The sequence below is a fragment of the Panthera leo genome, chromosome B4 (assembly GCF_018350215.1).
Source record: "Panthera leo isolate Ple1 chromosome B4, P.leo_Ple1_pat1.1, whole genome shotgun sequence".
Lineage (NCBI taxonomy): Eukaryota > Metazoa > Chordata > Mammalia > Carnivora > Felidae > Panthera > Panthera leo.
Window position 1 is genome coordinate 67462801 of NC_056685.1, and position 27951 is coordinate 67490751.

At 39.1% G+C, this 27951-nt stretch overlaps 1 protein-coding gene across 1 annotated transcript in view; it reads right to left on the reverse strand.

Moving 5' to 3' along the window:
* SLC2A13 (solute carrier family 2 member 13) overlaps positions 1-8376 on the reverse strand; it is a 373541-nt gene extending 365165 nt beyond the window's left edge. The window contains exon 1 of the mRNA XM_042946261.1: positions 7737-8376. Within this exon, the coding sequence (XP_042802195.1) occupies positions 7737-8289 (553 nt within the window). The 5' untranslated portion in view covers positions 8290-8376. The remainder of the gene's footprint in view (positions 1-7736) is intronic.
* Positions 8377-27951: the final 19575 nt, after the last annotated feature.

A 27951-nucleotide genomic window follows, 5' to 3' on the forward strand; every position in this document is an offset into this window, starting at 1 on the left:
AATTTTATTTCCCTTGCTTATAAAATGTTCATAAGGTGATGACAGAGATGGTTACACCTGATAACAAGAGCTACCATTTACTGAAAGCCAGGTACTTACCTGCACATGCACGAGCTCATTTACTTTCCACTACAACCTATTTTCTAAGTGCTATCATAACACTCGTTTTAGAGATGTGAAAACTGAGGCACATGGTGGTAACGTGCCAACGGCTGCACAGCTTACATGTGAATGTCTAACAGTGAGGCTTTACTTTGCCAGGTACTGTAAAAACAACTTACAAGATAACTCATTCAATCCTCATAACCACCCTATAAGGCAGGTATTGCCCCCATTCTTCAGGTGAGGAAACTGAAGCCCAAGAATTAACACTAGCACCCAGGTAGTATGTGGCCGGCCAGGGTGTGAGCCCAGCCAGTGTGGACCAGAGGCTTCAAGCTTCACCATGCTTCTCCGCTTTCCGAATTAACAGTGCAGCAACTGAGTACGTACCTGAGGTTTCTAAGTGTTCAACTATAGCAACGTCCTGTTGAGTATTATATCCGTGCATTCCTTACCTTTACATATGTGGCCTACACCTATTTTTTTACCTACAATCTTTGGTATATTTAAGCGCTTAATATTTTTAAAGTACGGTACTAAGTGCAGTGAGAGAATACAAATGCTATTCACGCTTTATTTAGGTAACACGATGAGTTTCTGGTCTACCAGTGGAGAGGAGTCATGGTCAAAAACACATATTGCAACAAGTTAAATGCCATGAGCATGGCTCAGAGAAAGTATCAACATTTTGCAGCAGCCCACTAAGAAAGCTTTCATGATCACGCTGGACCTGGCAGAATGAGTAAACATCCTACAGATACTTTTATTGTAGAGTTAACAACACATTACTGTGTTCTCATGTTTGTCTTTCCCCAGTAAGGTCTTTTAAGAACAGGGATTATTTTTCTCTGAGTCTCTCTAGCACTCAACAAAGTCATCACTCAGAAAATGGCTGTGGGACAGGGGTAGAGAGAATGTAATGGAAAAGCCCATTCCAAGAAGAGATCAGAAGCTTAAAGGGAAAAGCAGAAAAGGCATTTTTAAAATTTTAGTTGCTGTGCCACAGGCAGTATCTCTGTGCTGTTCAACTCCCGGGGCCCAGTTTTCACCGTATTCCATGTGAACGCAGCCCCGGGGGGGGGGGGGGGATATGGAGCCCCTGGCGTTGCACAACTCAACAGCCCCGACTACAGGCATTGCTGTCCACAGCCCTTAGCGAGATAAAGAAATGTCCTAACCAACTCTGCTTTTCTCACTGACATTCCTTATGTGCCACGGCTGTACGTTTGAACTCATGTACTTTTAACTCATGTTAAAAGTTTCTACTTTAAAAGTAACATCCACATGATATCGTGGAAAATAATAATGCCAGTTTCAGAGAGAAGTGGCAGTTGTCACAGCGCAGTTGAGCACGGTCAGACTCCAAAGCCAGACTTCTTGGGCGCTAACTCAGGTTCCGCCCCTCAGGAGCTTTGTGACCATGAGAAAATCACTTCCTCTCTTTCCGTCTAAATGTCTTCATCTTAAAAAGAAAAAGAATATTACCTGCCTGGATTCTTATGAGGCTTCTGTGAATATACGCAAAATGTTGAGAAAAGTAGCTGGCACAGAGTAAGTGCTGGACAAGCGTTAGGTGCTGTTTCCTGGGCACTGGGAGCTAAGTCGATTGCCTATTCACATTCTGCCATGAAGACTGACTTCTGAGACTCCCCCGGTGCTGGACAGAGAGATGATGAAATCAGAGACAGAAGAACGCTGATCACATGCTGGTGACCCCCCGTGACACTGCGGTCTTGCTGTGAAGTGAAATTCTTGCCATGTGGCTTCTGACACACAGTCCAGACTGCATCATTCCTAACAGTGGTGCTATTATTTAATAAAAGGCTGAAACATACAGCATGCAGTACTCCCAACTCAAGTTTAGAAGTATCTGTAAAACTTGGCTATCAGGGAGATTACATTTTAAATGTAGAAAACACGTTTTGGGGTTTCTGGTGAGATTTTCCTCCTGACAAAGTTTTCTCCACAGAAGTGCTCCTACTATTTACTCTGAAGGTCGAAGGAAGAAGAAAGTGAAGAGAAATGAAAAGAGCTGTAGACTGGGAGGATTGCATCAAGGAACCAAGCTGGATCAGAAAACGAAAAAAATAGTCTCCTGGACTTTTCAGTAAGAAGGCAAAGACTGCTTGCTATCTGAGATCTACCAGCAGGTGCTAGATCATTAGATGTGTTAAAGCCAAAGACACCAGAGCAAAGTCAGTCAACTTAGACTGTGTTCTGGCTTTGAGCTTAAAACATAGAAAGAAATGAGGATGAAAAAGAATGTTTTATACTGAAGTCACTAAACAACTCACACAACTCACGTGAACAGATTTCTGTCCTCTTACTGTAACTCACTCGAGAAGGGTGTGGCCGCAACACTACTAGGCAAACATAATTAGGTCATAACCCTCCCTGTAACTCTGCAATGTCAAGGCTACCAGAGAGAAAAGTGGGGAGGGGCAGGGGTTACATACATAATGTGTGTGAAACAAGGAAACAGAGGAAGTGAAACAAAGTTTTACTTTACGTGTCAGTTTCATGCTGGTAGAGACCATAAATCCAACAAAGAAATCCTGCTTTAAGAGATGAAACTGAAAGAAATGGCAACTGGTCCGGGGGCGGGGGAGGGAGGTGGGAGGGGGAGGTGAGGGAGTAGAAAAGAAAACAATTGCAAAAAAGTAAAAATAAAAGTACATCAGCTGATATTTTAAAAATCTGGTTGATTCTGACTAACCTTGCTTACCTCACAGGAAATTCTTTATTGACATTAATCTCAGTAACGAATGAGTCTTTGATCCAACAAGACTTCACATTTGCTTTGCATCAAAGAATAAGAATTCAAAGTGCTATTTGGGGGAAAAAAAGTCATATTGTTAAAAATATTACTCAACAAGTTATAAGAGACCGATTCCAAGCAGCAATATGCAGCCACAAACTGTGTTCCAGCAGAGGGAGCACCGGGACAGAGGCAACACCGGAGAAACTGATGTAGATCTAAGATCGATTCAATAACCCAGCGCTATGTAAATCAACATGTCAATTCCCAGGAAAGGTTTTGAATACTGATGAATATCTGAATATCTGTATTCCCTACACAGGCACTAAATCATTGCTTATAACGAACAGTAGACTACATGCCAACACTGTGGGGAAAGGGCTAAATTAGACAGCCTGGTCCCAAAACCCAACTCTAGACACCAGCGAAACCAACCTGAGAAACCAAAGGAAACTCTGGTGAAAACAAAAACCTAAAATAATGCCCTACTCAAACAGGCACTCAGTAAGCTGATTTTTTTTTGCAACTTGTAAAGAAAACAGAATCCTTAAACTAAAGCAAACACTAATACCAGATTCCTGATGCTTCTTTTACCGTGACTCATTTAATACAGATTAACTACACTCTATTGCTTGACAGCTTTATCTTTCTCAAAGGTTTCTGTTGAAGGCCCCACAGACTCTTCCCATTCCCGTAATTCCTGGCCACTTGCTATGCTTTACTCACCCTGGAGTAACCATTTCAGCAAAGGATTTCTTTTTTTTTTTTTTTTTTTTTTTAATTTTAACGTTTATTTATTTTTGAGACAGAGAGAGACAGAGCATGAACAGGGGAGGGGCAGAGAGAGAGAGGGAGACACAGAATCTGAAACAGGCTCCAGGCTCTGAGCTGACAGCACAGAGCCCGACGCGGGGCTCAAACCCACGGACCGTGAGATCATGACCTGAGCCGAAGTTGGATACTTAACCGACCGAGCCACCCAGGCGCCCCAAAGGATTTCTAATACTACAAAGTTCAAAGAAGCAAGAAGATTTCGGGAAGAAAGTGAGAGTTTAAAAGTTTGGGGCTGGCGGAAGACAAGATACAAAGGATGTTTAATCTGGTTGTATCATTTCCAGCTAAAAACCTCCCATGACTGTCCCTGTATAGGAATGGCCAATTAATCCTAATCAGTCCAACCCTCCCCCCAATGAGCACCCCCATCACCACCCTTCACTCACTTTATGCTTCAAATACTGCTTTGATTGTTCTGTGCCTTTACATCTGCTGTTAATGTTACTTTAAATGCCCAGCAGAGTAATATAAAGAGCAAAAGACTCTGAGTCTTTGTTTTTTTTAATCTTGACTTTGTACCGGTGACCTTGTCATTTAACTGCTGTAAACTATTTCCACATCCAGCAAAAGGGGAACCTGTGCCCCATCTATTTCAGAGTTAGAAGGATTAAATGAGATAGCATATGTAAGTAATGCAGGGTGCCTAATAGAAACCAAAGCACTAAATACATATTAGTTCCTTTCCCAGCTCCCTCTATATCCACTGAACTCCTACTCACCCTTCAAACCCCAGTTTAAATGTTTCTGTAAAACCTATGTGTTCTATTTACTTCTCTCCAAAAGAATCCATTGCCTACTCTGTTTCCCGCTCTTAGAGAAACTTTTGTTGTATTTTAATCATTTGTCGATGATCTTTCTATTAGAGAATGAACACCTCCAGGATGAGATTTTTTTTTAATTACTGCCTACTCCAAATCTGACAGAATCAATAATACAGCTTACTTAGCATTTTGTGAATAAATGAATGATTTCTTTAAACTGTTAGAAACTAAAACCCTTAGATGGCCTTTCAAATATTCTGATAATACACTTTTAAGAAAAATCCCATTTTAAAGTGGTACCCTAACAGAAAGGAATTATTATTTTTTTTTTAACATTTACTTATTTTTGAGACAATGTGAGAGAGAGTGCAAGCGGCAGAGGGGCAGACAGAGGGAGACAGAATCTGAAGCGGGCTCCAGGCTCTAAGCTGTCAGCACAGAGCCCGACGCGGGGCTCGAACTCACGGACCGCGAGATCATGCCCTGAGCCAAAGTCGGATGCTTAACCGACTGAGCCACTCAGGCGCCCCTGGAATTATTTTTTTTTTAATGTTTCTGCTCACTATTCATTTAATCAACAAGTGCCTCCTACAGGCTAGGAATACAGCCATGAACAAAATGAACAAAAGCTATGTCCCCATGGGCTTTGTATTTACCACAGGTAAATCTGTGAAAGAAATTATCACTGCAAACTTGTCTGAAAAGATATCAAAAGCCACATTTTGTCTTATTCATCATCTACTAAGAATGAAAAGGACCAAAAAACAAAAATAAAAAAAAATTCTCACCACACATAAAATTTAACTACTTAAAAAGAAGTAGCATGAAATTAACCCAGATTTAGTGTACTAAACAAGCAAAACTGATTTAAAGTCCCTAAAAAAAAAAAAAAAAAAAAAAAAATCATGTTAGGGACCCATTTCCTTGCAGCTAAAAAGAATTCTGTGACTTCTCCTTTGGGAAGTAAGTAATTTTTGTGACTTAAGGATGTTACATGTACAACATGCTCTGCACAATCCTAATTCGAAACGTGGCCTATTTCAAAGCGTGTTTATGACCTTAACATTCCTCATTTGATAAGAAAGCTTTTATGGTACTCTGTAGCAATGCTTCTATTCGAAGGGTCTTTCAGAGAAGGGAGGTGGGTCACACCAGGACCAGATCAGGACCACGTCTCAACTGGGATGCACCGTCAGGCAAGCAGCCCAAGTGCCACAGAATGAGGCTGAAGTAAGAGGTGTCTATGGTTCCTGCACACCAACTCTTCCGATCTTACCTCAGGTTTAATCCTCTTTGTCGCATCCACCTTGTTCCCCAAGCAAGCCCTATGCTTTCCTTTCTTTATTCATTCCCTGGCTGAGAAGGTCCTTCACGCATCTCTGTCCAAACACCACTCATGCATCAACAATCCAATTCCAGGAGGAAGCCCTTCCTTTCAGCTTCTGTTAGGGAACTGTACCCTTTTTGAATGCATCAGCCCTCTCTCCGGGGAGAGACTTTCTTATGGAGCCTCGCAAGTCCTACCTGGCTTTATTCCCACCCTGCTACTCTTACAACACAGTATCTCCAAGGGGGCCTTACACACAACAGGGGCTCAATTTTCCCAGCCAATAAAAAAGAGTACACATAATATCCAAATACACAATACTTGCCATGCTTCATTCAAAGATCTCTGTAAAACATTATTCAGTTTCCAAATCACAAGATTCGGTCTCACTGAACATATCTTGCGACCTACAATTATGTTTCTCTCTAGGTCAGAAGAAACAATAAACATGGTCCAGGTGTCCCAAGCAGAGAATGCTGAGAATACTGAGGAAAGAAACCTGATCACTTGGCTTTAACCACAGGTTATTTATCGAAGGGTCCTGAAGGCACAGGTAGTTCCTCTACAGACAGGTTTCATTTCAGCTGTACTTTCTGGTCATTTGGGACCTTCATGTGCCAACTTAATATTTTACTGAGAGCCTTGCCCGGCTTCAGTAATTAACAGTACAATAAACAAAAGAAAGGTCAGCAATGAAATAGTTTGGATGTAAAGTGCAGTGAGCTGGGGTTTAGGCTCACGGTTCCTGAACGTGGAATTATATAAATGGGTCTCACTTCCTCTTACAGACTGCAAGGAAGGGGGTGAAATACAGACTATGTCAAACAAGTGGTGAATGGACAAATCTTTAGGAGTTCTAGGTTTCAAGAGCTTTCAAGTCCCAGTCATAGGGAGAAAAGAAATACTTCAACAGCACCCTAAAGGAAACAAACTGAAGTATGGGATGAAACATTTATAAAGCATCAGCATTGTGTCTTAGAAAAATTACTAGTGAGATTTATGTCTCAACCCCCTACTTTCCCTCAAAAGTGCTTTCTAATAATACCAAGCACATTCCAAACAGCTTCCGTCTGCCAAGAACTTGCCAATTGTGCCTCCCCTGCTCAGCAACCAGGGTGAAAAATCAATGCCAGGGGAACCTTAATCCTTTCATTTTTAAAGTAATTGCAAACATCTATCTTGCTGGGCATTTATCCACAGGGGGAGTGGCTCCTAAATGAATTTAATAAGTGAACATGACCTTTAATAGATAATTTGGTTCCCAACAGGAAAGCAAGAGAGGCAAAAGGAAAAAGGAGAATGGGTGGATATGGATTTAAAGGAAAAAGTTAGAAAAACAAGGAATTCACTTGGGGAAAACATGAAAGCAAGAGGTAATACAATAGTAAAAACAATAGGAGAGAAAAATAATACTACATCTAAAGATAAATAACTAAATAAGAAAAGAGTAGGGGTAGCAAAGAAAAGAGTCCAGAATCACTTAATTAACTTTAGAAATTATCTTACTGGGGCTTTAAAACTGATAAGTTCAGAGCTTGGAATCCTAGAAAAAGAAAGGGGCTAGCAGTAAAAAAAAAAAAAAAAACAGTGAGACGCTACAGGAAGGAGACCTTCCTCTCATAAGCCCTAGGGGGGCATCAGGTAGGGCTGGATCAAGGTGATGAGTGGAATTCCTAGAAGTACTGAGATATGCAACAATCACGCGGATTCACTTGTCCGTGAGTGACAGAAGATTCCACGCGGGCTCCGGGGAGCCCACAGCGAACACCACCCACCTCCGCCGCCCCACAACCTTCGCGGGAGCCTTTGATGATGGAGTAACAGACAGATGGGCTCTCAAGGAGCAAGAGAAGCGAGAATTCTCGGGACCAGCAAGCCCCGACGGGAACCCCGGAGGGGCAAAAGGAATGCAGCGACCAGGGCCAAGGACGCCCTTCCAAGAGCGCGAACTCACCGATGCCGAGCCCCACGACCAAGCGGCCGGCGAGCAGCGTCTCCTTGTTGTTCGCCGCGGCCAGCACCGCGGAACCGGCCGTGAAGAGGGCACTGGCCAGCAGGATGGCGGCGCGGCGGCCGAAGACGCCGTTGAGGGCCCCGCCGGCCAGCGCCGAGACGGCGGCCGCCCCCACCGTGCTGGACACGAGCAGCTCCTGCCACAGCGCGTCCAGGCTGAGCTGCCGCTTGAGCAGCAGCATGGCCCCCGACACCACGCCGGTGTCATAGCCGAACAGGAAGCCGCCCAGCGCGGAGAAGACGGCCACCACGTACACGAAGGCGGGGGTCTCGTCCTGCTGGAACTGCCGCCGCGCCGCGCGCTCCAGGTCCCCGACGCCGCCGCCCGCGCCCGCGCCCTGCAGGCTGGCGCTCGACTCGGCGGCCGCCAGGAGGCTGCGCTCCCCGGCCGCGCTCGCCGCGTCCGGCTCCTGCTGCTTCCTGCGCCGCTCGCCCATGAGGCTGCTCAGGCTCCGCAGCGTGTACTCCACATTCTCGCTCGCCTTGCGGGACATAGGGCAGGGGCCCGGGACTTCCCGGGGGGACGAGGCTCCGCGGGCCGGCGGTCTCGGAGGGCTGGACAGCCCGAGAGGGCAGGAGCAACGGCCGCCGCCTTCGTCCTCCGGGCTCCCGCTCCGGCTGCCACGGCCGCAGCCGCCGCCGCCGCGGCCGCTCCGGGGAGAAAGTTGCTGCCCGCCGAGCTCCGGCGCTGCGGAGTTGGAGGCTGGCGGGTCTCACTCGAGACTCACGCCCCGCGCCTGCCGAGCTGGCGCTGCGGAGCGGGCGGGAGGCGGGGCCCCGGGTCACGTGCACCCTGGGCCAGCGGGGCAGGGCCGCGGAGAGGCTCCGCCCCCTCTCTGGGCGGGGCCAGGCTCAAGCCTGCTGGGACCTCCAAACCCCACCCTCCTGGTTGAGGGCGACCTGTGACCAAGGCTCCTTAATTTAGGGGACTGGTATCTGCAGGGAATGAACACTGGCTTGGGGGCCGCAACTGGGGAGCAGGCCAATGTGGGAATGCCAAATAACAGGCTTCCAGACGGCAGAAACGGCCTGCAATGCTTGCACGGTATGGGAGGCTAGGGAGAGAACCCCTCAAAACATCCTGATAAGGCCTTCTAACAACCTGGGGCTGGCCAGAGCTGGAAAGGGCCTAGAAAATATATGCTGGTATGGCACATGGCAAGCCTTCCTTCTTTTATAACATTGTGACATAACTGAGTTTGTTCTGGAGCATTCAGGACTGTATCCTCCCATTTCCATAAGCAGTTTCTTCTCATTGCCAGTCCTTCCTCAATTTATGCTTATTGCAAAGACATGGTGCATCTTAATTCTTTGAGGAGATAATGTATCTCCCCAGGTGAATGCCAAAATTCCTTCCATGAATCCCTGATGTGTAAAGGAAGATTTACATTTATACATTCTTGTATAACCAGGTAGTTCCCACTGGTAGAAAGTAAACCCCTAGAATCCAATCTGTGATTTAATAGGCAACATCCACCTCCCTTCCCCAACATGCTTACCAAAAAAAGAAGGATGTGCCTTATTTTCTTGTAACAAAGCAAAGATGGCATTATTTGTGACCAATTTTTTTTAACTGTTGAATTCATCGCCAGTTGTTGAGTCCCCTCCCTCCACTTTGATTTAAATCATTTGTAAATCATTTTATACAGTTACACTTCAAAAGAGAAAGAAAGATTACCTTGACTCTCTAATTTGCTTTCATTCTTCAGGCTGAGGGCACGAAGTAAAGCAGGATAGGATTCGATTTCTCACAGTTCCAGATCTCTTTTATTTCCTCTTTTCGAGCAAAAGATCCTTAGCCTCAGACCTATTTTTCATGAAGTCTAAACGATTTCCCTTTTAGAGAAAGGGATTTTGTCATCCCTATTTCAATAAAAAGTTATATTAGAATTTGTCAAAATTGCTTTCATTTGGATTATCTGTCATGATTATCTCCATAATATAACACTTTCTTTTCCAGAGACCAGGACAAAACGGATGAATGAGCTCAGAGGACTTAACTGCTTAAACTTACTGTGTGGCATTAAAGCAAGGCTCTATCATCATTCCCAGAGATCAGTTAAAGAGAGAGAGCTTTTAGCTCCGGAGCAAGGAATTCTTTAATATTCAGACTTGAGGAAAGATTCAAGTGAGAGCGTTAGCTTTTTCCGCCTCTATTATAGTAAGCCTGCGCCCCCTAGTGGTGAGTCGGTTTACCACTGCTGAAGAGACAGGCTCCCCCGATGAGATTCATCTGATACTGGTTAACAGTTCCTCTTGCTGAGATGCAACAAACTGTCTTTCACTCCAGGCAGGTGTACTGAATGCTCCTGAGCATCCCTTGCTGAAGATTCAGATTTTGTGTCACGGAACACTAAACCACTTAAAATTGTTCTGCTCTGTATCATTAGTGGATTTATATACCTAAGGTCAGTTTACATCTAAAAAGAAATATGACATGAAAAAAAAAAAGGCATCAGAAAGTTAAGCAGAGTTCTCTCTGGCATTGGAAGGAGCCAAGTTTATTTTAGTACCTGAGATGAGTCCTAAATGGAGTTTCCTGGACTCTGCCTCAAGTGCAGACTGTGTGAAATGGAAAACTCATCACCAGAGAATCAAAAGGCATGAGTCCCATCACAATCACTGTTTCACTGTGCAACTTCAGACAAGCCTCTAGATTAGATTGTGCTTTGTTTGTATTGTTTGCAGAACAGGTAAATGGTGCAGCAACTACTCATTGACTAGAGTAAGCATGAAAATGTATTTTAAGATATAACTGGTTACCATTGCAGGGTAAATACGAATTATAAGAATCATTATTGGTTTGCAAGGTAAGTTCTAAAGCCTCTATTTTAAGTACATTTGCTTTACAAACCTCCAGGAACACTAAGGACCTGTCATAGAAGAGGGAAAGGAGAAGCTTTAGTTACACTGCTGCAGATCCTGAATATCAAAGACATTGGTCACTAATGTAATTCAATAGATGTTGTTATTGTTGGGAGGGGGTGGTGGGGTTGGTAACAGAGTGTTGTCTTTATTTATTGGATGCTTGTTTTTAATTTTATGAGTAATTGATCCTTTTTGTAAAGCAGTCTAAGAAAAAACACATAAATCTCTTACCAATCATCTCTCCTGCCACTGTAGCCCCCCTTCCCCAAAGATAACCACTCCTAGCACTTTGAAATGTATCTTTCTAGAATTCATGAATTTATATGTATGTATTTATATGTACACAATAAAATGCAGAGATTGTCTTGTTTTTGCATTATTTAGATTGCAAAGGAGAAAAAAAACAAAAACAAAAACAGACCAAACAGGTTTAAGCCAAAATCATAGGAGAGAGGGATACTTTATTGGTTCTTGTCTCTAAAAAGTTTGTAATAGGCTGGTTTCAAGGTAGCTGGATGTAGGACTCAAACTCCAGGAGGTCACCAAAAGACTTTGCTTCATCTCTCCACTTTGCTTCTTGATACTTTGGTGCCATTTTCAAATTCCATGCGGTGGTCACGTGGCTACAGCAAGCTCCAAACTCTATATCCACTTATATCTAAGGGGCAAAAAAAAAAGGGTTTCTTTCTCTGAAGTCCTCAAAAACTTATTGTACAGTATCCAATTGGATCTGTCAATTATGTGCCGCTCCTTGACCCAGTTACCATAACTGAGAGATTGTTTGCTGACCAATTAGAGCCGATCAGGGCCCACATCTTGAGTTGTGAGTGCAAGTAAATCATGGCTGAGGTTGTGAAACCTGGGGTACTATTTTCCCAGAAGACAAGCAAAGAAATCCTGGACTATATAATCAACAGATTTGAGTTACCATGAGTAACTAGTACAATTACATGGCATAAAAACCAAGTAAAGCATTTCAAGAATGAGAGACTGGCTAAGAGGATCAAACATATTGCATAGACATCAAAGAGAATAAAAATTATTTTGAATTCATTGAATATTACCCAAAGAAAGTCAGTGGTGAAGATCTAATGTACACCACCATGACTATAGGTAATAGTTAATAATAGTGATATATTGTACATTTTAAATTTGCTAATAGTGTATATCTTAAGTGTTTTCACACACAAAAAAAACTGTTAGGTGATGAATATACTATATGCTAATTAGCTTGATTGTGGTCATTATTTCACAATGTATATCAAAACATCACATGATACGCCTTAAATATGTATAGTTTTTGTTTATCAATCATACCATAGTAAGGCTGCGGGCGGGGGGGGGGGGGGCGGTGAAAGATTTCTGCTGAGAATCAGAATGTTCGTTTGATGGTCATATGTTCAGAAACCCAGTAATGTCAGAACCCTGCCCTATTGACCATTCCTCCTATCTGTACATGTAATAGACAATAGCAGCATCAGAATAAACGTATTATATTTTAATAGGTACAACAGTAAATCATAGTCCCATGGCATGGTTATGGAATATAAAAATAGGTGCTTAGGAGGTCCCCCAAAATCTTGGGTTTTTTTGACTTGCTCTAAGGAGGAGTAGGAGGGAGGGAGAAAGGAAGGGTAAGAAAAAATGGATGATCAGCATGCCCCACTAGAGCAATGCCCTGTCTAGATCTGCTGCTTACTACAGGGAGACAGGGGGCAGGAAACCCAAAACAAAGCATGAGTCATAGATGATATTTTAACACACATTGACCCTGCCCACTAATAACCATGACCCAACCAGTAGTAGAACCTGTAACACAATGTAATATTTCCTTTTCCTTTGGGTGGGGCCTCTCCCTACTCAGAGACTCTTAAGAGAGCAACTGCAATTAAGAGGAAAATAGCAAACAAATGCCGCATTTTCTAGAAATTTCTTGGTGCATGTAATAAAGGAGGGACTAGCTTAAAGAGTTATCATCAGGACCAAGAGTAAGGGTGGAGGCGTCAGGCATGACTTGAATTTATTCATATGCTGAAGTGAAAAGAAGAAATTGACAATTCAAGAGCCTGAATGATTGGTAAAGCAAAATCCTGAAGAAGGCAAGGAGAATAATAGCAAGATCATTAGGGGAGAGGCTAATCTAGCCATAGGGAGAAGGACCACTTCTTCATCTGAGAAAAAAAGGGAAGCAAAAAAAAAAAAAAAAAAAAAAGGATAGCAGGAAAGAACATGGTATTAATAACAAGAATGGGGAAAGAATTCTGTTAAGTGAATAATAGGGTGGGGAAGGGGGGGATAGAGTAAACCTGGATATTGTAAACAGAAAGACCTAAGTTCATATCTCTACTCTGCTACTTACTTGACTATGTGAACTCCAGCCACCTAACTTATTTTCTAAGTTTCAATTTTCTTCTCTGTAAAAGGGGGATGATAATATTGCATCATTATTTACATAGTTTCAGTTATGAATAAGAGAAAGTGCATATTCAAACTATGTTATTATACACTACAGAAATGCATTGTTGCAGACATTTGATGTCAGAGGTGGGCAGCATCAGGAACGGTATGATCAGTCTTCAAAACATGGTTATCAAAAATCCAAATTCTATCCTTTTCTCCCCTCTACTATTCTTTGTGTACATATTAGTTTTGCCCTCCACCTGGCCTCCCCCACAGTGGTAAGAAAGCACTAACATTTCCCGGTATCATATTTTTCCAATGTATACAAAAAAAATGTAGTGCCTAGTCCCTACCCTGAACTATAATATCTTCCAAGTAGTAAGAGACCCATATGACCATATATGAAAATACCTAACAATACAAACCAGATTGTACCAAATTTTTGCTAGAGACAAAAATTCCAATAGCACTCCACTTTGATTACATGTCAAAATATTCCTTATTGACCTAAATGAGTAGCTACAAATGATAATAGTTGAAAGAAAGCAACTTGGCTTGCCATTTCAAGAACTCTAAGCAGGATCCAGTAATCTGAAATGAGAGCAGTGGGAAGGAAGCATTTGCTTCAAAGTGGAATCAGTAATGAAACTAACAAGAACTCACCTTCTTTAATTGAGAAGTGATTTATTTAGTGTGATGCTGGTTCTTCAGCCAAATTCAATCTTTTGGTTAGCAGTGGAGAATACTTTTCAAATGTTATCTTGTGACATGATGAGCTCCTCACTAAACACTTTGCTTTAAACAATTCAATAGGTTTTGTTTTGTATTTGGAATCCAAATTGTAAAATCAGTTGCAATAGTGACAGTCTGAAGTTTTAAGCATGGTGATATTATGAATCTGCTTTGCCATATTGAGTGTATTTATCATGTTAAAACTAAGCAAAATATTGATCTGAAACAATCATCTTGTATTTTATATTTGATTTGTGAAGTTATTTGGATAAATCAATAAATTCCTCTCTCCTATGTTATCCTCTTAACTTGAAAGAACTACAAACTTTTAATTTGAGAATACAAATTGTATAACTCCTTGTTCATGTAAGTTGCATAGCATAAATACTGCTTTGAAGGATGCTTTGTCTTCCCCAGCCAGTAGTACTGTGAACATGTAAAATATGCTCATTAAACTAACTTAAGGCAAAAAATATTTCAGCCAGAGTGGCCAACCTCAATGTTTCCAAAGAATGCTATTATAATTTCCCTCCAGATTCTCTCTCACGATTTTTACACTGTATACCATGGAATATCTTTATATCTCAAATGCACTAAATGACACTTGAGTAATGCTGAAATTACTCTCATCTGATGTTGATGATGAGTCAACAGGTGTGTGACAGAGAACCTTTATGGTGAAAGTAGGAACGTTCACTACTCTCTTCCTGTGATTGTCTCAAAGTAGGGGCTCTTACAAAATGTGTCTTTAAAAGTGTTATTAGAGAAGTTTTATCTGTAAGTCAGCTCACAATCTAAAAACTTTAGTAAATGAAATCACAATCTAAAAGCTTTAGTAAATAGTGTTCATCACTATTTCCCGTGTCTAACACATTGCTGGTATATATAGGGGCTCAATAAATATTTATTGAATGAACGAATTGAGTGGATGAGTGAGTGATATCAGTCAGTATGGAATCTGTTTGGCTTGGGTCCATAACTCATCACTTTCCATATCTCTACATAATATAACGAAATAACAAGTTGAAATAATATGAAGTATCTGTGTAACATACCATCTGACCCCAACTCTGTATGTAACTCAAGCAGTGTCAGATTTTACTAAAGCATGTCTTTTCCTAAGAAATGCATAGCATAGAATATAGATTTTAATAGAAATAAATATACAATTTCTTAGCATTTACTTTATGAAAAGCACTTTCTTTCACAGTGTCCTCCATGGTCCTCTTTCCCAGTATTTTCCTGCTGCCCATGTATAAAAAAGCTGATCATATAAATTATTATACACCAAACTATTTAAAAAGACAAAATCATGGTTAACCTGAAAGAAGAGGAGAGGAGAAATCAATGGACTGAAGTTTAATATTTTGAAAGAATTAAATGGTATTTATTTTCCCCAGTTCAAAGCAATAACATAAAAAACAAAACTGTTACAATAGAATTTGAAAATCTTTGAAAAGAAAATCTTGATAATTTTGAAGCTGAAAGCTAAGTCAATATACTTATCAATCAGTGGTGTGTCATCTTGAAAAATTATTTTCAACCCTATGGAAAACAAGAAAGAGATTAACTATTTTAGCAGCCCTTCTCAACTCCCCACCCCCTGCAAAAAAAAAAAAAAAAAAAAAAAAAAAAGAGACAGAGGGGGAGAGAGAGAGAGAGAGAGAGAGAGAAAGGAAAAAATAAAGCTTCCAAGTGCGAAAAAGCATCCCTTAGGTTGCAAAACAAACACATATGCGTTTCTGAGCTGAAGAGCTAAGATAATTTCATTATTTTCTCTGAATCATTGAATTGTTTTAAGAGATGTTTGGATGAATACAGAAAAATCCAGTAAACACGTTATTGCCACTGGCTAATGATGACAGATATTCATCAGGGAGTGATTTGGTAAGAAAATAAGAATGTAATACTGCACTGACAAGGAAAACAAAGTCAATTTCTTCTGTATGATCTTTATTTTGTAAAATTGCCATGAAATTTCCATGCAGGAGCCCTGGAGTAATCACAGCTATTTCTCACAGACCTACAGGCTAAGTGTAGACTCAGCTTCCAATTATCATACTGATGGATGAGTGAATCAGAGTGTGAATGATAGGGTGAAAAGCAGTCGACTATATATACTCATAATTTTAAAGCCCCTATTGACATTAAGAAACAATGCTTCGGGTTTCTGTTACAGCGTAGGTATGTAGAAAATTGCTGTATGTCTTCTATTTTTAAAGCCTGTATTGTTTTAAAACTTTCTTTCCAAAATTATGTTCTAATACCACCTGCATTTTTTTTTAAATCTCCCAACTTATATCATACTTTGTGTCCTCCTCTCACATTGGGACAGTCTCTATTTGGGAAACTGCCTGTATTAGGAGTCTCACTTTGTCAAAATAGAAGCCGGAAGCTCACTTTCCCCGGCAACGCTTGGAGTTAGGAGCAGGTATGTAACCCAGGCTCAGCCAATTCAACACCTCTGCACAAGACTTTGATTGGAAGAGAATAACATGAACAGGGAGGCTCTCCGGGAAGTCCATCCTAGAAGGATGGGGGACGCCGGTGGAAGGCTACACCCAGCCTGGAAAGGTGGCAGTGGGGGGCCCATTGGCTATGTGCCACGTCCAAATTTGGCAACAAGAACTGCAGTGTCTTCACCCAGCAGCAGCAGAGGGTCTCCACTGTAGAAGCCAGGATATAGTTGGAAGCATAGCCTGTATGTATGATTCTACAGTTCTAGCAAAACTCTGTGACTTCATACATATCTCATGTATGACAGCCATAGCACGAATGCTAGGAGAGGGGAAATGAAAGTATACACTTGCAGGGGTGGGGCACTGGGCAAAACGGGTGAGGGGTCGTGGGAGATGCAGCGTTCCAGTTATGGAATAAATAATCGTGGGGATAAAAGATACACATAGGTAATATAGTTAATGATCATTGTAATAGCATAGTATGGTTTCAGATTGTAGCTACACTTGTGGTGAACATAGCATAAGGTATAGAGATGTCGAATCACTATGTTGTACACTTGAAACTAATATAACATTGTGTGTCAACTATACTCAAATAAAAAGTTAAGTACATTCCTGTAATATTCTCAGACTGTATGTGAAATAATATAATATTATGTATATTAGAGATGTATAACAAAGCTTTAGTCATCAAAATAATACAAAAGAGATTACAGTACATTAGCCAAAAAAAAAGGAGATAAGGTGAAAAAATAATCTTGATCCAAAAAAAGGTAGGAAAAGAGGAAAGGGGGAATGAAGAACAGGTGGGGAAAATAAAAGAAAAATAGCAATGTGATCAGTTTAAGCCCAACCAGATCAATAATCACACTGAAGGTAAGTAGTGTAAGCACACCAATTAAAAGACAAAAATTATCACACTGGATATAAAACACAGAATTCAACAATTTGCTGCCTGTAAGAAACAAACAGTAAATGTAAATGATATGTTAAAGGTTATTATATTTATGTTTATATATTAAATATAAAAGGATGGGCAAAGATACATCATGCTAACACCATCAAAAGAAAACTAGAGTGGCTAAACTAATACAGACAAATAAGATTTCAGAGCAAACAATATACCAAGATCATTTTAGAATGATAAAGGAATCTATTAAGATTACACAATCCTAAAAGTTTAGGCATCTAAAAACAGAGCTTAAAAATATGTAATAAAAATGCAAGAAAAACAGACAAAACTGGAATTACAGTCAGGGATTCAATACCCCTCTCTCAATAATTGATAGAACTCGTATACAGAAACTAGTATATCATAAGCATAATAAAGATTTGGATAACACTGTTAACAATACTATTCTAATTGATGCTTGAAGAACATTTCCAACCACCAATAGCAGAATACAAATTTCTTTCAAGTATTTAAGAAACTATTTACCAAAGTTAGACCATATCTTGGGCTTCAAAATTAGTGCTAATACATTTACAATGACTCATGACATTCAAAGTATATTGTCTGACCACATGGAATTAAATTAGAATCAATATTAAAGAATCGCCAAATATTTTAAATTTTTTAAATGTTTTTTATTTTATTTTTGAGAGAGAGCACACGAGCAGGGGAGGGGCAGAGAGAGAGGGAGACACAGAATCTGAAGCAGGTTCCAGACTCTGAGCAGTCAGCACAGAGCCCAATGCAGGGCTCGAACTCATGGACCATGAGATCATGACCTGATCCAAAGTGGATGCTTAACTGACTGAGCCACCCAGGTGCCCCCAAATATTTTAAAAATAAATGTCACACTTCTAAATAAACCATAGGTCAAAGATGGAGTCACAAGGGAGATTAGGAAGTATTTTGAACTGAATGAAAATATATGCACAACAAATTAAAATTTGTGGGATCCCATTTAAATAACTCAGGAGAAATTGAGAGCACTTAACCTCTATAATTGAAAGGGAAATAGATTTCAAATCAATGACCTCAGCTTCAAACTTCAGATATAAGAAAAGAAAGAGCAAATGAAACTAAATGGAAGGAAATAATAAAGGTCAGGGTGGAAATCAATGAAGTAGAAGGAAGAAAATAATAAAAGTCAGAATGGAAATCAGTTAAATGGAAAACAGCAATAATCAATGAAATAGAAGCTGTTCCTTAAAAATAATAAAAGTGATAATTTTCTCACTAGAATGATCAAGGAAAAAAGACAGAAAACACAAATTACCAGTATGAAGAATGAGAGACTTTATATTACTATACGTTCCACAAATATTAAAAGAATAATAAGAGAATATTATAAACATTTCATGCCAAAATTTTGATAAAATGGACATACTCAAAAAGAAAGATATCATCTAAATAGCCTTAGATCCACTAAGAAACCGTGTGTAATTTAAAACTTTTCTGTGAGGACAATTCCAGGTCCCACTGGCTTCACTGGTAAAGTTTACAAAACATTTAAGGAAGAGATACTATGATTCCACACCAACTCTTTTAGAAAATTGAAGAGGAGGGAATACTTCAGCATTATCCTGAGGGAAAGAAATTACTAGATCATGAGGGGAGATTAGAGAGCTAAATGATTTCATTAAATGAAACAATATCCGTATCATAGGAGTTCCAGAAGAACAAGAGCAAGAGAAAGGAGCAGAAAGTTTACTTGAACAAATTATACTTGAGAACTTCCCTAAACTGGGTAAGGAAACACATCAAAGTCTGAGAGGCACAGAGAACACCCCTCAAAATCAACAAAAATAGGTCAACACCAAGACATATTATAGTGAAACTGGCAAAATACAAAGAGAACAAGAAAACTCTAAAAGCAGCTAGGGGCAAACGGTCCTTAACCTCCACGGGAGACACATAAGGGTAGTAGCAGACCTGTCCACTGAAACTTGGCAGGCCAGAGGGAGTGGCAGGAGATATTCAATGTGCTGAGTAGGAAAAAATATGCAGCCAAGAAACCTTTATTCAGCAAGGCTGTCATTCAGTATAGAAGGAGAGATAAAGGCTTTCTCAGACAAACAAAAACTAAAGGATTTCATGACCACTAAACCAGCCCTTCAGGAAATCCTAAAGGGGACTCTGATAGTGGAAAGCAACAAAGACTACAAAGGACCAGAAACATCACAATAAACATGAAATCTATAGATAACACAATGGCACTAAATTGATGTCTTTCAACATCCTAATTCTAAGACCAAAGGCATTACAAGAAAACTGTAAAACCTTCATGTACAGAGATGCAACATTTCTACACAAAGTTTAGAAAATTAAAGCCAACAATATATTAAAAGAATAATTCATCAGTATTAAAAACTTATTTTAACAAAACCATATGGTTATCTCAATAGATGCAGAAAAAAATTAGAAAAAATACAACATCCATTTCCATATTTAAAAAAAAATTTTTAATGTTTATTTATTTTTGCGAGAGAGACAGAGAGACAGAGTGCAAGCAGGGGAGGGGCACAGATAGAGGTAGACAGAATCCGAAGCAGGCTCCAGGCTCTGAGTTGTCAGCACAGAGCCCTACGTGGGGCTCAAACCCACCAACCGTGAGATCATGACCTGAGCCAAAGTCAGATGCCTAACCCACTGAGCCACCCAGGTGCCCCAGCATCCATTTCTGAATAAGGAAAAAAAAGTTCTGAGGGTGCTTAGATGGCTCAGTGGGTTAGGTGTCTGACTCTTGATTTCAGCTCAGGTCATGAATTCACAGTTAGTGGGATCAAGCCCCGTGTTGGGCTCTGCTCTGACATCATGGATCCTGCTTGGGATTCTCTCTCTCCCTCTCTCTGTCCCTCCCCTGATTTGGAGCTAGTCTCTCTCTCTCTCTCTCTCTCTCTCTCTCTCTCAAATAAAACTTTATTTTTTTAAAAAAATTTTTAATGTTTATTTTTGAGAGAGACAGACAGACAGACAGACGTAGTGAAAGTGGGGGGAAGGGCCGAGAGAGAAAGAGACACAGAAACCGAAGCAGGCTCCAGTCTCTGAGCTGTCAGCACAGAGCCCGACGTGGCACTTGAACTCACAAACCATGAGATCATGACGTGAGCCTAAGTAGGATGCTTAACTGACTGAGCCACCCAGGTGCCCCATAAATAAATAAACTTTAAAAAAAAAAAGAAGAAAAAAGAAAAAATTCTGAGCAAGGTAGGAATAAAAAGACAACTTAGAGACTGGTAGAAAATATTTGCAAATTTTATATCTGAAAGAAGTCCCATATCCAGAATAAATAAAATACTCTTGAAATTCAATAATTAAGCAAACAATTCAATTAAAAGATGGGCAAAATAATCAGAAAAACACTTCACCAAAAACTGTATATGGATAGCAAATACGTATATAAAAATGATTAACTTTCATTAGTCATTAGGGAAATGTATTAAAACCTGTGATGAGGCAATTCTACATACCTAGCAGAATGGCTAAAAATAAATATACTGACCATATCAAGTGTTGACAAGAACGTGGTGAGACTGGAACTTTCATCTGTTGGCAGGAATGTAAAATGATACAACCACTTTTGAAAATAGCCTGGCATTTTCTTTAAAAAGAACCATCCCACTTCTAGGTATTTTCTATGGAGATGAAAGTATATGTCCATATGTTTTGTTAATGTTCATAGAAGTTTTACTTGTAGTGGACAAAGAATGAAAACAACCTAAATGTCCATCAACAGGCGAATAGACACACTGTGGTATATGTGTACATGGAAAACTAATCAGCAACGAAAAGTAATGAACTATTGATTTGTTACAATATAGATGAATCTCAAAACAGTCATGCTGAGTGAAACAAACCTAACAAAAACAGTACAAGCTGTGGAGTTCCGTTTATATAAAGTTATATTAAATGCAAATTAATCTCTCATAAAAGAAAGCAAATATTGGTTGTTTCGGGATGGCATTGGGGAAAGGGACACAGGAGGAAGAAATTTCAAAGGCTCTCAAGGAAGCATTTGAGATGGATGGTTATGTTTATTGCTTTGATTGTAGGGATAGGTTTTCATGCATCTGCATGTGTCAAAACTTAGATTGGACACTTTAAATATACGCATTGTATTGAATGTTAATTATACCTCGATAAAGCTGTTTTTAAAAGCTTAAATATGTATCTTCTTTCAAAAAAGACATAAAGTACTCTTTCTATTTTATATGTTGACATTATTATTATTATTTTAAACATGTAAAATCTTTTGTCCGTGAGGATGAGAAGGTTGGGGGAAAGATAGGAAGATAGAAAGGGTTTCAGTAGCATCATGAAGCTGCCATACCAGCTATTTCTACCCAGCCCTGTATTCCTCATACATGAGAAAATTAAAAGTGCCAACTTTTAAAAACCACTGATCTTTGGATTTTTTAATTTTTATGTTTTGGTTTCAAGTAGTTTAACTAAAATCTTGACTGATTCAGAAGTGGTACCTGAATAATGTTAAGCCACTAAATGTAATGCTAACCATTAAAAAATGAGTTATCATTATAATACGCATAAGAGTTAGGTGTCCTAAGAAATGGGAAGTATATATTTTAAATGTAGGATTTCTTCTAGATCAAAAATAGCCAAAAAACACATTTACATGTAGCAAGTGCTTACAAACCATGAATCATGTGATATAAGCAAGGTAGGGCTATGAGACTTCTATGAGTAGGCAGAAGAATCAGATACTCATAAATTGAACCCAGTGATATGATTTACACAGCTGTAAATTGCACACTGATATAGGAGTACAAGCAATGCTCACCTGTTCCATCAGCTGCTAACAAGAAGCCAATCAGCACCAAAGCTCAAAGTTCTGGTTGTGAAACCAATCAAAGCTGGTTATGCTGAAATTTGATGGGGATGACAGTGATTTCCTCATCAAGTAAGCATCTCTCAACTATTAGAAGATTTAATTTTTTTTAATGTTGATTGTTTTGAAAGATGGGGGGTGGGCAAAGACAGGGGAGACAGAGGATCCCAAGCAGGCTCCATGCTGACAGCAAACAGCCCGAAATGGGGCTCGAAGTGATGAACAATGAGATCATGACCTGAGCTGAAACCAAGAGTCGGATTCTTAACCAACTGAGTCACCCGGGTTCCCCAAAAGATTTAGAATTAAATACAGCTGGCCCTTGGACAGCACAGGTTTGAGCTGCATAGGTCTACTTTTATGCAGATTTTTTTCAATAGATACATTGGAAAAATTTTTGGAGATGCCAGCCTATTTTATCATTTACTACCATAAAATATACACAAATCTATTACAAAAAGTCAGAATTTTCAGAACTTATGCACACAAACACAAATCATGCATGGTGCCACTGGCAGTCGAGAGAAATGTAAACAAAGATAAAGATGCAGTATTAAATCATAACTGCATAAAATCATTTGTAGTACATGCTGTACTACTCTAGTAATTTCGCAACCACCTCCTGTTGCTATTGTAGTGAGCTCAGGTTTTGTGGGTATCCACCTAAAATGTCGTGTGATGCCAATCATCTCCATGTGGGCAGTAAATGGCATATTACAGTAAAAAGTAATCTCTTCCTGGAGGGCCTGGGTGGCTCAGTCGGTTGAGCAGCCGACTTCAGCCCAGGTCATGATCTCGCAGTCTATGCATTTGAGCCCCGTGTCGAGCTCTGTGCTGACAGCTCAGAACCTGGAGCCTGCTTCAGATTCTGTGTCCCCCTCTCTCTCTGCCCCTCCCCCACTCATGCTCTGTCTCTCTCTGTGAAAAATAAACATTAAAAAAATTTAAAAATAATAAAAAAGTAATCTCTTCCTGTTCTCGCTATTAGTAAGGTTTTTGGGAAGTCAGTTATATTTGGATTTTGAACTTCATGGGGGGTTGGTGCCCCTAACCCTTGTGTTGTTCAAGGGTCAACTGTACAGAAATGTTAAAAAGAATCAGAATTCATCATATTAACACTTCTATGTGATGGAATCTGAGTATATTTGAAATATCCTTGTAATTTAAAAAATGGACTTTTAGAGCAACATATGTCAAGCATTTAGTTCTAATTTAATAATTTGGTGATTAATTTAGAATTTCAGTTTTAAATTAAGCTCTTATTAAGTGCATATATTGAAACATTTAAGACAACTGAAGAATCGAATTATTTAGATTAATTGAATATCTTCACAAGAACTAATTTTATACTTGAGAAAATTTTAAGTCATATAAAAGTCTTAAGGAAATTGAATATTTTATATTTATAAATATAGTTTAAAATATTTTAAAATGATACTTGGTAACTATCAAACATTATTCAGAAACTGTTGAAATTTACTGAACTTTAAAATAGGTTTGTTGTTTCAACTTAAAACTTTAAAGAAGAATCTTGATAAATTGTATTTCAGATTTTAATATCAAAGGAAATCCTCAGATGATCTTTTCTGCACTGAGAAACCATTCTTAAGGGAATGAAAATCTCACATTTAATAAGACTTTCCTATTTTCATTAGGGACTTTGTCCCACATTCCTACCATCTCTTAAATTCTTACATTCTTAGCCACAAATTCTCTGCTCAAATTTTCAAAAGCGTAATTCTTAAGGTTGCAGAAAATTATATATGTATACATGTGTGTTTCTTGTATTAGACACTGAGTTTCATGCAAGTGGAGACTGCTCTTTATTCTTCTTTGCCTTCTATGGACTTGGTAGTAAGCTTGGCACAAAGTAGTTTCAGGTGCTTGACGGAGTTCAGTAATCACTGGTGAACGAATTCACCTGTTTTTCTTAACCAGTGCTCTTCCCTAGACCTTGTACACAATTAATCCCAGTATGAGGACTCTTGGCTCTTGTGAGTATATCTCTGGAGGCTTTGGCTCCTTAGTATCTGACTCCCCCTTTGACTTTTGGAAAATTTACTAGTATGCCACTGTTGGTGGAGGCCTCTAGAGTAACCAAAAAGGCCAAATACTTGTTCTCCATAATCTCTGGCAGCTACATGGTGGGTTTATGGTTGAAATTAAGCCAGAATTTAATAAAGACTTGGGAAAACATGCTATGTTTGTAAAAGGCAATCTTAGAACAGATGTTTGTACTTCTATTCCATTGTATTTTACACCATGTTATTTACATGTTTTATTAATCCATCAATTGATCAAATTGTAAGTGACCCGTTTGTCCAATCACTGTTTATATTGTGTCTATCATATGCCAAGTACCATACCAGGTCATGGGCTCAAGCAGTGACAAGGAGAGACACAGTCCCTTCCCTTATCAGCTTAATTTCTAGTTTTGAAATTAACTTCTAGTCTTAAGAAATAAAATGATTGCAAAGTTTGCTATGTGTTCCGTAGAAAACAAATACAAGGATAGCTGACATGAAAAACAACGGCAGTCAGTAGCCATGGAGTAGCACTGGGATGCTTAGAGTTTTCTTTAACAGGGAACATAAAGGGCCACGATAATATTTTAAGCTAAAACTAAAAGATGGAAAAGAGATAGCCAAGCACAGTAGGAGGAAAACCATTCGTGGCACAGGAAAACAGCATAATCAGGGGACCTGAGGGTGGGATGATTTTGTCATGTTCACATAAGCAAAAGCAGACCATGTGACTAGAACACAGGGCATGAGGGGTGAGGTAATGGAGAATGAGATGATTTTGGAGAAATAGGAGGGGCAAGATCTATAGAATCTTGTAAAATAAGTGTCTTTCATTCATAAACTTCTAATAAATTTTTTATTGATCCTCTGATGTTTTCTTCTCTTCCCTTGATCTTTTGAACTCTAGAATATGAGACATATCATTCATTTAGTCTTTAATATTCTTGCAATACATTCTGTTCTTGTTATTACATTGTAATTGTATAGAAATTAACATTATTCATTTTTGTAGTTCAAGATAATTGTTACTTTTACTGTTAATTCTGCCATCACCAACTTCTCTGGGGCTTTTAAATGCCTGCTTCTAACATAATTCCTCTGATGATGTTCCACCCATAGGTATTTTTGCCTAGGTTTCTTACATTTTGTCTTTGCTTCCACAACTTCCCTAAGCCATATATTTTTTGCTCATTCTTACAAACAGATCATTGTTTTCACCATTTACCTCGCAGACACGATAGTCTATTATATGTCATTATAGTGAAATATTTTTCAAGAGTACTTTAGAATTTTTTTTAATTGAACCCTATTTTTTTTTACCTCTGAAGTTCCTCATTCATCTTTTCTTGTTTTATTGCTCAAAGAAACATAGACTTGACTAGACCTTGGAAATTCTATAGTCTTCCAACTTCATTTTACCAATAAGTTTCCTTTAACTTACTATTCATCATACAATGTTTAATAATCTCAATGTAATACTTCCATTTCTTAATTTCTTTTCATTTAAAATAGCCTAACTTTTCTTCATGATCCTTTACAATTTGTATTATAAATGTCTCTGGAGGCTTTCTTAGCAAACCTTGAAAACAGACATTTTAAAACACACACACACACACACACACACGCACGCACACACGCACACTGAGGATTAATCATCCCTAAACTCCCAGGTAAATAGATTTGTCAGCTACATGTCTATTATGCCAAATTTACATTCATATCCATAAAGTAATAAAAATCTTACTGCTAATATTAACCATTCGACTGGAAGTAAGCAATCGACAAAGAAGCCACAAGACAGGTCATTAAATTAGGTCCTGTTTTCATACTCTGCCATCCTTTGCAGAGCCGTTCAGGAGATGAGTGAAGGGAAAGCAGTCAGGCTTCCCAGTTACCCGCTGGAATCCTCCAGCCAATCTGCTCTCATCTCCAGACTGGGAGGATATAGGCATATGCCTTCTTCTCTCATTCTCCTTCATTTGCCAAGACTGTCCTCTCTTGCTTAGGTAGTTGGCTGACCCAATAATGCTTTTCAGTTTAAAGATGTTTAAACATTTTCTTTGTCACTAGTTAGTTGTCTAGTCAGTTACGGAGATGAAATGCCTTAGCAGAATTTCAGAGAAATGACATTTCCCAGGTACTGACAAGGAAAATGCTGATCTGCATGTTACCATGGAGTTTGCGTCTGCTTATGGTTGCACTCCTTCAGTGGCAGGTAAAGAACAGTCTAATTATCTGCAAAAAACAACACTTCATCTTGGCAAGATGGTTCATTAGACTTTGAAATATTTCCATAAATTGGTTGTTTCCTTACTCTACTGCAAGCTCTAAGTATATCTGCCTTAAACAATATTACTATGTACGGGAGCAAAATACTGTTATAATGCTGCAGAGATTTTATGATGAAACCAATGAATTCCTTTTTTTTTAAGTACCTTGAGAAAGAATAAGATTCCATTCACGAGGAAACTCTTTATAAGAAGAAAATGTTCCTATACTTTTAAGTGAGCCATCGGTGATGCCATCTATTTGATAAGAAAAGACCATTACTGATGCTCTCTGTAGTTACTCTTCCTAAGGACAAGAATATAATGCCAGCTGCTTTTATTTCCTGGTATCTCACACACTGCTGCTTTCACATGTGAATTCCTACTAACTTGAAAGGTGGTACTGGACCCAGAATAAATATGTATGTGAGGAGAAAATAAGGATAGTCACCACAGATGTTGAAAAGATATATTAAATATACATATATACATTGTAGCCTTATCTTTTACCTTTAATCTGTAGCGTTAGTACACATCAAGGAGAAAAGTTCATGTTGACTAATAAATTATAAATTAATTGTTGCTGTTTAAAAAACAATACATCTATGGGTTAATAAATAAAATAAAACCACACTAGTTGCTATAAAGTGAGAAGTACAAACAGCCCTCTTCCCTTCTCACAGCCCCAGTTTGACCAGGACTATCCCCCAGAAGCTAAGAGTGTCAATGATTTCTGCTTTTAGTTATTTGGGTGGTTATCATCAAGTGTGCATTTACCTTGCAGCTAAAGGAACTTTAACTATAGGATCCTCCAGGTGCATAGGTCTCTGCCAAAGCCCTGGGAGTGGTCCTGGAGTGGATCCAGGTTATGAGGGGCCTAAAATGTATAGCTTAGCCAGGATACACCTTTAAGAAAAAAACACCCACACGGTTACAAAATTTCTAGTGCTCCTCTCAGTGCCTTGGAAGTAAAGATTCCCAAAGCTTAAGCTTTATTAGTTTTAGAGTCAATCCACCCCGGGTTGCCATATTTAGATTTACCAACAACATTAGACAGTGTCTATTGATTGCCTACTCAGAAGTGTGCCTACCCTACCTACAAATTTCTCTTTTCCTCATTTACCTTCTGGTTTTATAGTTGTGCTATTGTGTTATTGTGTCGATAATCAAAGTTTATAACACTCACTAAAATTATGTTTCTTATCCTCCGTAGATTCATTCCAAAAGCCAATAAACTGCAAATACAATATTGCATATAGTAATATATGTTTATATAACATGATATTTTCTTTTTGAATCAAGCAATGCAGTTGAATACCTAAAGAAGTACATGTACTCTGGTATCATTAAATTTTCCTACTTTAAGGGAAATCTATAAGCATCTTATACTCATGATATTCTTAATTTCTCTCTAGATTTTTTTTAAAAACACTTTTTTCTGGGTTAGACTTTGCTGGCCTTGTTTCTTGAATCCTAGCTTTCCCTTTTTGTATTTCTTTACATCTCCCTGGATTAACTCTTCAAATACTTTTTTGCAGATTTTTAGGAGGTAGAGTTCACAAATGTCCTTCAAAATTGAATGACTTCACAGACAATTGCTGGTTTTGGAAA